We start from the raw sequence: 12,671 nt of genomic DNA on the forward strand, positions 1-12,671 counted from the left end.
TCATATAGCTACTTCTGTTTACATGTCTGATCATTGTCTTAAACTCAAACGTTAGAAGTATAGTGTTTCTCACTTTTATTTCTTCCTTGTCTCTCAGTTATCAGCTGTCCAGTGCAGGCATTGCCTTTAATGCTTCTCTTTCTTTCTCAGCTCACAATACTGTTTGCAAGATTCCCCCCTTTAATACTTCTCAGATTTGTCCTCTTACCTGCTTCTTCTACCATAACCCTTTTTCAGACTCTCATTCTGTCTTGTGTTGATTAATTGTTGATGAGTAAGTAGTGTTTTGCTTATTGGTCTTCCTGCCTCTCAGCTACTTCGAGAATAATTATTTTGCTTATTTATTTTTTGCAGTTGCATCGTGGTATATACCTATACGCTTCTTGTTTCTGGCTTTCTTTATTGTTCTTTATACAGTTTAAACTTCTTCTAACCTTTAAATCTCTTTGTGATCCTGCCCCATATCTGTTCTGTTCCTCGGTTCCTCCATTTATCAAATACTAATCTTTTTGCTAAACTTCCACACCCCTCTGCTGTTTCCCATCTGTGCTGTTCATTATGTGTAGCATTTTCTGCCTTTGATATTCAGTTGTCCTCCTCATTGTCCTACTTTAAGAAAAAGATTTCTCTCTCTTTTATTTCTTCCTTAGATCCCTCTGATTTTTTAAAAGAATCACTTTTATCAATTAATTACTGAAGAGGTGTTGTTGTGTTGCTGTAACTCTTTTGCTTCACACACAGCACATGCAATTCTCCACTCCCTCTACACTTCCTTGGCTTTTGCCCGTGGGCAGATCAATAAATAACAGCATATGGCAGATTCTGATTCTCAGGTTATGATGAGTTCTGTCACATTAAGCAGATATGCCTGGTTTTATTCTACTGTCCTGCTCCCTGTGAGACCAAAGAGAAAAGCAGGAGGAACTGGAGAAAAGCAATGGAGAAACTGGCTGAAATTACTGGAGACTGAAGGGATAGGCTGACTCAGGCACCCATTCTCAGAGTCTCCCTTTCCTTATAAGTTAGTTGTTTTTTAAATTTTTATTTGTTGTCGGAATGGTTATTGACATAGCACATAAAATTGCAGTAAGAATGATAAGTGTAATATATAAAAATAGAAAAATAAAATGAGAATACAGAGGGGAGGGGAAAACCAGGAAACAATTGAGAGTGCAATGCTGTATACAATTGTCACATATAAGAAGAAAAAGGTGAGTCAATTTAGTTCTCAATAAAGCCTCTCCATTTATTTATCTGTAAAGCAGGAGGTTTAGTGGGCTGTGCAGATAAGTTAACATAGGAGAAAAACTTATACCAATTAAAATAAAATCATCTATTTTTAATGAACCATTAAGGGCTCTCCGCTTGTATGTCAGGTGTTCTGAAGTGCAATGTCCCATACTTTTGCTACCCGCCTCTGTTGGGAAGCAGGTGAGTCGGATTTCCAATGGGAAACCACTGACATTCTGGCTGCGGCAAGAAGCATAAACAGAGATTTATGCATAATGGGAATTGGTACCACACTACAAGGATAGGAGAACTAGGAGGTGATGGTGGAAATAGTGTCAAAAATTGGGGTCCAGAATCTCTGAACTATGCAGCAATTCCACCACATGTGAAGCAATGTTCCAATGTTTCCACAATCCCACCAACATAAATTAGAGTAACCTTTGCCAATTCTTGATAGGTGGAGTGGAGTCCAATGCCATCATAACACTGTTTTCAGCGTGACTTCCTGTATTCTTACAGAAATCATTTTAAGTGGGGGTTTGGACCACAACTCTTCCCATAGTTGTTCCTCTATCGTGAAATCCACCTCACTCTCCCATACTAATCATAGCCCCTGAAAAGATCCTAATTCCACGCTAAGTAAAATTCTATATACAGTGATACCTCTAGTTGTGTTCCACTCTGGTTACGGACTTTCAGCTTACGAACGCGGCAAACCCGGAAGTGTTTACTTCCAGGTTCAGCATGCGCAGAAGCGATCTGCACGCTTCGCAGAAGCACTCGATCGAGCTGCACACATGTGCGGAAGAGGCACTCTAGTTGTAGACTTTTCAGGGTGCAAACAGCACCCCAGAACAGATTAAGTCCGCAACTAGAGGTACCACTGTATATTGGAAGCCATGCTCTTATTACATGAGGTAGCATTAAGACAAAATGATTCATAGAGTGTCAGGGAGTAGTGACCTTCTCCTCTGCTCAGCAAGAGCCAGGCAAAAGAGTAGACATGAGTTAGTTGGAGCCAGTTGTGCAGGCTATCGTTTAGTTTTTCTTTTAATGAAGTTGCTGAACTAGGACAACCATTAGGCAGAATATCTTTGATCCTTTATACTCTTTAGTTCCCAACATCAATAATGGAGGTATTTGTCATTAAAACAGAACGCTGGATGGTCCAGAATGGGTGTTAATCTTTTAAAATAACATTATAGCATTATTGTGTTATAGCACTATACTCTTTCTTTCTTTCTTTCTTTCTTTCTTTCTTTCTTTCTTTCTCTTTGTTGAAATGTATTTCGTTTTGTTTCGTTTAGTTGTTTAGTCATGTCCGACTCTTCGTGACCCCATGGACCAGAGCACGCCAGGCACTCCTGTCTTCCACTGCCTCCCGCAGTTTGGTCAGACTCATGTTTGTAGCTTCGAGAACACTGTCCAACCATCTCGTCCTCTGTTGTCCCCTTCTCCTTGTGCCCTCCATCTTTACCAACATCAGGGTCTTTTCCAGGGAGTCTTCTCTTCTCATGAGGTGGCCAAAGTATTGGAGCCTCAACTTCACGATCTGTCCTTCCAGTGAGCACTCAGGTCTGATTTCCTTAAGAATGGATGCGTTTGATCTTCTTGCAGTCCATTGGACTCTCAAGAGTCTCCTCCAGCACCATAATTCAAAAGCATCAATTCTTCGGCGATCACCCTTCTTTATGGTCCAGCTCTCACTTCCAGTAGTGATGTATGGAAGTGGAAGTGAAGTGTATTAGTGCTAATTAAAAGATTATGTGAGGGGAAAACCTGGTTCATAATATGGCATCCACTGCAAAGGGTTATAATGAATGTTTGTTGAGCTATGATAGGTTTAGTTTCTCAGTATGTCATTGCCTTTGTCAAAACCACATGACTTTAAAAAGAGTAATGCTAAAGGCATGGAGATTGTGCTGTTTTGAAAAAGCCAGACTTTCTACCATTGGAGAGATTGGATAACCACAGGATGAGAATGTTCAGATGATGAAGTTGTGTAGATGCCCTGTAAAAAGGTGAATCCATGAAGCCTGGCAGTTCCACCTAATGTGGAAGCACCCTTTGTTTTACTACATTCAGGATGGGAAAGAATGTGTCCAGCTGATCATTTAAATCTTAAATCTTCCACTGGCAGTTGCTGATATAACAGTGTTGTTGTTTCAGCTCCCATTCAGATATCTAGAGTCAGCCAGTTTCTGTTGAACTTTCTATGGACCTTACATGAAATTATAAGCCTTTGACCTTCTATAGACTTCATCTCCAAATCTTACGAGTGGTCAGTGTTTGCTACCCTCTCTTGGAACTCAGGTATGTCTGGCTAGGCTCTGGTGAACTTAGTCTAGTAGTGAGCCATTGGCTTAACTATTTGTCCCAGGAGGACTGCTCCAGTTTTGCAGTGCTGGAGCTGCCGATTGTTTGCACTCATCTGTATGTGGATATTGAAAGTTCACTAGAAATGAGCACTATTATGATTTGTGAATAAATTTCTCTCTCTGACATACCACCATTCCTCCTTAGTGCTGCCATGGATGCTCAGTCTATCTTTCCTGTTTTTGCTTTCAAACTAAGACTGCCAGAAAGGGGGAGGTGTTGGTTAAAGTCTGCAGTGGCAGCAGTTTTTACAATGTAAGCTGATCATAAACTGCTCCTTCTCAGAAACTGAAGCAAGCTCTTCCAAAACTCATTTCATGCATCTAGCTGGATAGCCATGAGATGGAAACAGACTTGATTTTAATGACTCAGGCTGGATTCAAACCAGTAACTTAGAATTGGAGGCACTATTATTTCTTACTCATTCCCCTTCCAAACATGGTGTTGGTTTTAGGTGTTTTTAACCCTAGTTCTGTGAACCGCTGGGCCTCTTCATGTTTCTTCGTCCAACCCCTGCACTCTACAATGAACTCCATCCATGTTGCCTCTCTGTAGTCTTTTGCAGTGCTTTGAAAGGGGGTTTGTGTAGCTTTTATAGTCTGCTTGAATTGATGCACAGTCTTGTCACAGATACTTTAGAAAGCATTCTTGCTTTTTCTACTTATGTTTCCTCCATACTCGAAAATACTCGAAAACATTGCAGATATGCTTCCTTTGTGCTGCAGCACTGAATACAGGAAGCCACTGAGCAGAGGTCCCCTCAGTAGAATTAGGGAGATTGTGTTGCATAAGGTTTGGAGCCGCTTCTCTGAGTTTGGGTGTGTGACCCAGTCTAGCTTTCATGCCTTTTGTTCTGCATGTTCTACACACATGTAAATGGCCAATTGCAAAAGAAATCCAACATGGTCAAACTTTTGATTTCAAATGATGAAACATATGGAACTCGTCCACAGTAGGCAGTGATGGCCACCAACATGGCTGGCTTTAAAAGAGGATTAGACAGATTCATGTAGGGATAATGCTATCAACAGCTACAAGCCACAATGGCTGTCTTCTGTTTCCACATTTAGAGGTGGTATGCCTCTGAATAATAGCTGCTGGGAATCGCAGGTGGGCAGAGTGCTTGTCTTGCTTGTATCTGGTTGGCCACTGTGAGAACAGGATACTCGACTCTGTGGGGGCATTGGCCTAATCCAGCAAGTCAGCATTTCTTCTGACATTTTCTCATTGCATCAAAGACTTTGGGTTATATTAAACACAGCATTAAAGTGATTGTTCTATCAGCACAAGGATTTCTCTTTGTGCAGCAGAACATTTCCCCCTTCTCCCACCACCTTCCAGAGCAGATTTAGGGACATGGGGTGGTGGGGAGATTGGGGCGGGGGAGACCTGTTGTGATAGTGGTCATCCTTGTGCAGTTAGCTGAATACTGCCATTTCTCAGCTCCTTGCATCTTCAAGGAATGGAGAAATAGATAGAGGTTGAACAGTTAAACTGAGGAGAACTGATCCATGAATAGCTTTCATGCAGAAAAGCCTTCTGACCATGAACATGTCCGTATCCTCATTAAATGCACCTTGTTTACCAGAGGGGATCTTTCTTGGGTTTCCCTCCCCACCTCAGGACCCCTCAGTGTTGTTGTTGCTGGCCCATCCACTACCAGTATCTGCCCTGAAGTCAAGTAGCTTTTTGGCTCAGTTTTGGCACTCTGTGCCGACAGCACCTCCAAGGAAGCTTGAGATTATACCCTGGGTAGACTGTAAAATAGTCAGACAACTGTTGCGGTTGCATCAATTACCCTCTTGACGCTGTAAAATGGCATGAGAAACCCTGCGCTTCCTATGTAGTCTTTCCCAGAGGGAGCCAACCAGCAGCTGCTTGCTTGGATACTCATGCTCAAAATGAGATGCTTCTGAGGGAACGCGCCAGAGTATTCTGCGTGCAATCTCTTACTGGAATCACGCTGTGTGTGACCACACTAGCTGTCTCCATTCCTCCTGTCTGCCTGTGGATTTTGTTAAATAATATTTAAAATCCGTCGAGTGTTATATTCGGTGTCCGCAGAACCCAGCTTTTAGAGCTGAGGTTCTGGCAACTTTTTCTTGTCTGCAATAGTAGTGGGATAGCGAGGCTGTGGGTATCATCAGATCCTTGGTTTTCCAGTTGTGATGGAGCCAAAGAGCTCAGGTAGGGACGGCAGGGGGAGGAAAATATTCAGCAATTGGTTGGTTCTGAAAAAACTTCAGCATAAAATAGGGAAGGAAGTAGGGAAGCGTGTGAGAGAATGTAAGGTATTGGGAGAGCAACTGTAGACAGAAAAAAACCAAGATCATAAAAAAACTGTTTTCCCAGATGCCTATCCTAGTTATTCCTCCTTGCTTATTTTTCGGTTGCTGATCCTGGACAGTGAGTATTTCATAAACTATGTTTTAGCATATTTGTGGGACTGGGTCCCATAAAACGCTGTTCGTTTTCCAGGCCATGTGCAGCAGTAACAAACTTCTGCTGGTACTGGTCCTTCTCAACCACTAGCTCCCCTGTCCCTTGGCAATGTCTGTAACATGCTCTGATTGTGTACATGGTTAGGCCTATAATGACAGCCACGGTTTCCCTCTTCTCTCTCTCACACACAGCCCTATACTTTCATATTACTGGTAAACAGTCACATAGGCTGAATTAATTTCTGGTTATAGGCCTTTGTTAGCCAATAAATATTTTTGTATTGGTGCATTTATTTTTGTGTGATATGCTTATAAAAACAGTGTGAAGAGGAAGTGAGGCACATGCTGCATTTCACAATCTGTCACTATTTCTGCTCTACTTTCAGACTTGTCTGCACAAAAGCTTTTGCGTAATCTGGGAAAACCATGATTACGTACTTGCACCTCTGTTTTCCTATAGGGTTGAGACTTCACTATTTACTGTACTATGCTTCAAAAAATATATCAGAAGTGATTCATTCCAAAGACAAACATAAAGAGAGCCAGCAGTAAGTGGCAAATTGTGATTTCCTACACATTTCCCTAAATCCTTGTTCCAAGCATCCCTAAACCAGCAGCAGTTGTGCTTATCACAACCTTGCTCTGAGCATCCACTTTGCAATGTGTGATGCAGAACCCTCTTCATGTCCTAATACTACCACATGGCATGCTTTACGCAAGCTTTTATTTGGGCAGAGGTCCCATTCTCTCTTCCTTGCCATTGCTTTGTCCCTCCTCCTTCATTAGTAGTTAAGGTCCTTGCATAGTAAAAGACCCATGAAATGTCCATGATGGGTAGTGTTTAGTGGGGAAGGCTTCCATGCTTCCTTAAGATGCTTAATGTCAAATGCCTCCAGATTTGAAATCCAAGCTGTGCATATATTGTTCACTAGAGCAGTGGCTAACGAATGATGGGTCTTGTTTAAGGGGTTGCTTAATGTGCTTCTGTCAGCAGTTCTTTGGCAGGAGAGGGGTTGCAAGCGCAGAGAGCTCTGCCCTCTCCTGCTACGAGATGCATTAGACTGCCAAGAATAATAGCAGTGGCGAGGAATGAAACAGATCCGAATTGCTGCCGACAACTTTCAGAAGTCTGTCTGGGTTGGTGCTACAGCGCTCTCCTTGAAACACGAGTTCCAATATGACTTTTTTAAAATGCAAATTGCAGGCACGGGGTTGCTGGTCTGGATTAGGAACTCAGCAGGTGGCAAAGGGTTAAAGCCGCCTGCCCTCCTCCCGCATTGCTAGCTTCCAGGTGGGTGGAGCCCTTGCTGACAATTTGTGAAGGCCAAAACTGTATACATACTCAAGAGCAGAACCATACAGTTAGGATTAGATGTAGTTTGACCCTGTGTGATGCCTGCGCCCTGTTATGTGGAAAATCAGCTCCATTTGTTCACCTGCTGCTGCATCTGCTGGTTTAGGTTTTCAGTATAAGAGAAGAATTGATAGTCCTCCTCCATGAATTAATATGCTGTTTCTTCTTTTCAGACTTCAACATCAGCCTTGCACAACAAGGCAAGCAGACAGACCCAATCCCTGTGGCTCCTAGTCTGTTTCAGCCCTTCCAGGCCATGAGACAGGGGGCATGGCCCTCCTGGCTCTGGTTTCTGCCTGTGGTGGGTGGCCGACATGGAGAGATGGATGCTAAAACTCGGAACTCAGCGGTCCTCCGTGCCAGAGCAAAGCACAAACAATCCAGGGGCATGAGTCAGCAGCAGCACCCTGTTTTGTTTGCAGCTTGGATGGGCCAGACAGCAGTGTCTGTAGCTAATGCTGCCTCTGGCAGATTTACAGCACAGAGAGAGCCTGAGAGACTTTTGACCCCTCTTGGGGCCGTAGTTGGCTGTCTGCCTACAGCATCATTGAAGAATAGAGCTAGGGATATGGAATGAGAAGGCTAACTAGGGTACTGGGCAACTGGAAAGATGAAGGGAAGAGGTTGGTCAATAGAGATGGCTGGAACAATCTAATTGAAGAGAAAGTTTGCTGCTTTGATGTGGGATTTATAATGCGAAAGGTTGGAGGACGCTCAGTTTTGGGCACAATGGAGCAGTGGCAGTGGAGTGAAATGGCAAGGAATGCAGTGTTGAGTGGTGATCATCTCCATAAAACATACAATTCATCCTAGATTTTTCATCTAGTAAAGTATGAACAATAAAATATCCATACTGTAGCACATTTTACTGAAATTGAGACAGAGGCTGTGCCTGTATTTAGCATGAAACTTACTGGTACTTTTCAAAAAAGCTTTTTGGTGGTAATCTGTAGATCTCAAATAACTTATTCTTCATTATTTGGTATCTTGGGACTTTGAAGTTAGTAAGATGCTTTACTCTGCTGGGTATTATATTTTTCTTTACTATGTGCATTGTATATATTTTTAATTTGTATATGTTCAATGAACGGTGGTCTAGATTGCTGCTGAAACAATTGGGAACCAGAGGTTTTTACTTTTCCTTAGTACACTTTCCCCGTATACTTTAATTTCTACCCAGAGATAGATTTTCAGAAGCTGGCTGGCCAGCCCCTTGAGCCAGGGCTTTCTTGTATTTAGTAATGGGAGCTTCCAGACAGCTCACATTAACGGGATCAGTGTGCTGTTTCAGTACACCCAAGCCTTCCATGCTAGGCATGCAAGGAACTTCAGCCACATGGCTGCTGCCATGGACTAGTGTCTGGGTCAGGTGTGGGGTGTGCAGTCTAGTCTTCTTGCTGTGAATAGGAAAAGATACTTTACTTTCCACAGAACACATCCTTTCCAATTCTGGCACCCTGTGGAGTACAACTCCCATCAGCCACAGGCAGCATGGCCAGTGATCAGAGCTGATGGGAATTGTAGTCCAGAACATGTGGAGGGCACCAGATTGGGAAAGGCTACTTTACAGTAACCTGCTCCAGAAGTTATTTATGCATGACTTTTCACAGTTAAAGAGTATATTCTCCATGTATATATACCTGGAGCTTTTCCTTGCTTCCTTTAGTGTCTTTTGGGTAGCTTTTATGTTGCTTCTTTTCTCTTTTAGAAGGAATGAACTGCATGAACAAGAATCATGGTTGTGCCCACATCTGCAGGGAGACCCCAAAGGGTGGCATTGCTTGTGAATGCCGACCCGGCTTTGAACTCACCAAGAATCAGCGAGACTGCAAGTGTAAGTTACTGCCTGGGGACCCTCTCTCGAAAGCCCATATAAAAGCAGCATTGGGTGGTTTTTAAATGAAATTGTGCTATTTTGCAGAAGAGGCAGGAAACACACAACTGAAGTCTTGTATTCTTTGGCTAAGACCTGATTTGGCAAAACCACACAGTCAATTTTTACAATATATTTTTTTTAAAAAATTGCACATCCTTGTATCTATACACCTAAAGGTAAAGGCACCCCTGACCATTAGGTCCAGTCATGAATGAGACTGGGGTTGCATGCTCATCTCGCTCTATAGGCCAAGGGAGCCGGCGTTTGTCTGCAGACAGCTTCTGGGTCCTGTGGCCAACATGACTAAGCCGCTTCTGGTGAACCAGAGCAGTGCACGGAAATGCCGTTTACCTTCCCGCCAGAGCGGTACCTATTTATCTACTTGCACTTTGACATGCTTTCGAACTGCTAGGTGGGCAGGAGCTGGGACCGAGCAAAGGGAGCTCATCCCGTTGTGGGGATTTGAACCGCCAACCTTCTGATTGGCAAGCCCTAGGCTCTCTGGTTTAGACCATAGCACCACCCGCATCCCCATCTATACACCTAGTTATACCCAAATATATATGATGCAGTGCCCTAGCTTAAAGGGGTGAGCCTTCTCTTACAAAGTAGATCTCAAGTTGGCCATCTCCAGATTGTGAAATTGTCCATGTTTTAGCATGCTGGACATGTGGCAGGTGTATTGGTGCCAGTTCCCCATTTTTAAAAAAGAGGGGGTGGGAGAGCTGCCGGGAATAGTGATAGTAGTAGATTCCCCTTAACATCCATCTTAGAGCATACATCTTTAAGGATGTATGAGCTTTCATGCAAGAAAGGGAGAAAGTGGTGTATAAACCCTGGCAAATCAAAGATTTGTGTATAGAATACCTGCTCATTGAATAATAGGTTGTGTGAAAATCTGGTCTGGTTATACCTTCACTTTAAGCAGGTTCACTAAGGTAGGACTCCAACACCTGAAAGGTGATTTTTGCACACATACATGGGCCTGTGTCCCTGGCGGGGACTGGTTTCACTGACTCCCCAGGTACACCTATGCTTTCTGCAACAATTCCTGCCTTCTATCTATATCTTCCTCTTGGTGCCACGTTATACAAATAGTTTTCCCCTTCTATGTGGCAGGGATAATGGAGCCAATTGTTTTTGATTTGGTGAAGTACATTCTACTGCACAAAATTGTATGTTGTTATAAATTTGTTAAGGTCTTTAAAAAATATTGGTGTTTTGGCTGCTGCAAACTCAAAAGGCTACCTACATTATTTGATGAGTGTCCTTGGAGTGCATAAACCACTGAATTTTATTTAGATCGATATTTTCAGTGTCCTAACAACTTGGACCCAAGTTCCCGAGTAACTGACTTCATGATGATAACATTTGAGAGCTATCATTTAGTATGTGCATGTTTTATTGCCCCTTCCAGTGACCTGCAACTATGGAAATGGAGGATGCCAACATACTTGTGATGATACAGATCAAGGGCCAAAGTGTGGTTGCCATGTGAAGTTTGTACTACACTCTGATGGGAAGACATGCATAGGTAGGTGAGAGCTATAGTGCATACCTTGGCTGAAAGAGCTTTTGTGTATTCTCAATGGGGAATAGAGTGCAGTACTTATTAAATGTCATACATATAAGGCTGTATAAGGCTTCTGCCATAATAAATTATGGGAGTTTATATTTTTCCACCTAGTATCAATTCCAAATTATGTTCAAGATGAAAATAATATAATGATATAATATTAATCTAATTGCCTCTGTCCCTCTAAAAGTCACCGTTGAGAGAAGAGAAGAAAAAAGCTAACAGTAAAAAAAATGTGTAAGGTGCCAAACATAAAGACTGTGTTTGGACATCACACTAAACTATGCCTTAGAGAGATGTGAACGAACCCAGCTTCTTTGAGATTGCACACTTTTGCCCTCCATACTTCTCCCTCACCCCATGTGTTTGGAAGGAGGTGGTCAGAAGTTTTCACCTCCATTTTTTGTTAGCCTCAGTTAGTTATGTCATCCAAGCATGAGAAACTGTGGTTAACATTAACTATAGTTAGTTTCAAATGGGCCTCATTTAAACCATGGTTTCTGAAGATGGCTTGTTTAAAATAGCCATAGTTAACATTCATTACAGAGCTGGATTTGGACAACTTTACAAGTACTTAACCAAATGTTTTGGCAGGGTAGGTGGTTTGCCTTTGTGGAGGGGGACTCTGAGCATCAACAATCCCCCCCCCCATGAAATTGTTGTTTTTGTGGTTCCCACAGCAGTTTTAGATTTTCAAGTGTGTCCCTGGGCCCAGAAAGATTAGGGAACTATATATTAAATCATAAGATACCATGATGTCACAACCTAGCCTTTGTAAAGCATTACTCTGCACTTAACTGTAAATGATTTCCAAAAGACTGCTTTCTGCCACCTTCCACCATTCACATTAGGAATAGAATCCATAAAAGTTCAAAATGATTCTATATTGCATCCAAAGGTCCAGCTGCTCTGAATTGTTCGCTGTCTGGTACATTTTGAAAGGAGATGGAGTTTAAAAACAGTATTTTTCCACAATGACAAGTTATTGAGCACAAAAGGCTTCACCTGGCAGTCATTTTGTATTGAGATTAATGTAATATGTTGGTTGACCTGGCTATATAACTAGGGTATGATGGGTCTGTCTGATTCAGTTTTCTCTGTATCTCAGTTTTCCAGTCTTCAATTAAGTTCTCAACATTTTTACAGCAATTTGTGATTTAAAAAACCCCCTGATGAATATTCATCACCATTTTAGTGTGAATTTCTCCCAATGTCTCCGAAGACATTTTTGTCTTCGATTTTGCCTAATAAACTGTTTTGCAATTTCCCCTTACAATGCATTTTTTATGTTATCTTCACTAATATATGCATTTGGATTTGGATTTACTTGGCTGTGAATTTTAAAGGATGGCTGTGTTTTGGTTCAGAAAGTAAGAATTTGGTAGGTTTGCCTTTAAATGTGGACTTAAATCAAGTTTCTCCCACCATCCCTATATAGAACATAGGACCACTTGGGGCCATTTCTGATTACACATTTTGTGAAGCACATCTTCTACACAAATATATACGCCCACACAAATGGATGAGCATGTTGGAGATTGTAGCCCTGCCGGACTTGGGTCATTAGTTTGGCACCTGAGCCTTTCTGCAATCTCCTAGTACAACTTTTTGCCCTCAGGTAGAGCATCTTCACTGACATATTCCTTTATTTGGAACACACACACACACTCATTCTGAGAGAGAGGGGGGGGGGGGAAGGTGACTTCATAGTTTCTTTTGGCAACTTGATCCTTTGCTGAACTACTTTTTAGAGTTAATATGTTCTTTTCCATCCAAGCTTCAACTTAAATTGCCATGGTATGATTATGTTTCTTCTAT

At 42.2% G+C, this 12,671-nt stretch overlaps 1 protein-coding gene across 5 annotated transcripts in view; it reads left to right on the forward strand.

Annotated features, from left to right (window-relative positions):
- Positions 1–12,671, forward strand: part of SCUBE3 (signal peptide, CUB domain and EGF like domain containing 3) — a 110,388-nt gene that overhangs the window by 47,720 nt on the left and 49,997 nt on the right. For 3 of the 5 annotated variants that reach the window (XM_077928916.1, XM_077928920.1, XM_077928918.1), the window contains exons 5-6: positions 9,110–9,235; positions 10,695–10,811. In XM_077928916.1, coding sequence (XP_077785042.1) covers positions 9,110–9,235; positions 10,695–10,811 — 243 coding nt within the window. The remainder of the gene's footprint in view (positions 1–9,109; positions 9,236–10,694; positions 10,812–12,671) is intronic. The other 2 variants (XM_077928917.1, XM_077928919.1) reach the window with 1 other exon arrangement.

The sequence above is a fragment of the Podarcis muralis genome, chromosome 5, assembly GCF_964188315.1.
Source record: "Podarcis muralis chromosome 5, rPodMur119.hap1.1, whole genome shotgun sequence".
Classification (NCBI taxonomy): Eukaryota; Metazoa; Chordata; class Lepidosauria; order Squamata; family Lacertidae; genus Podarcis; species Podarcis muralis.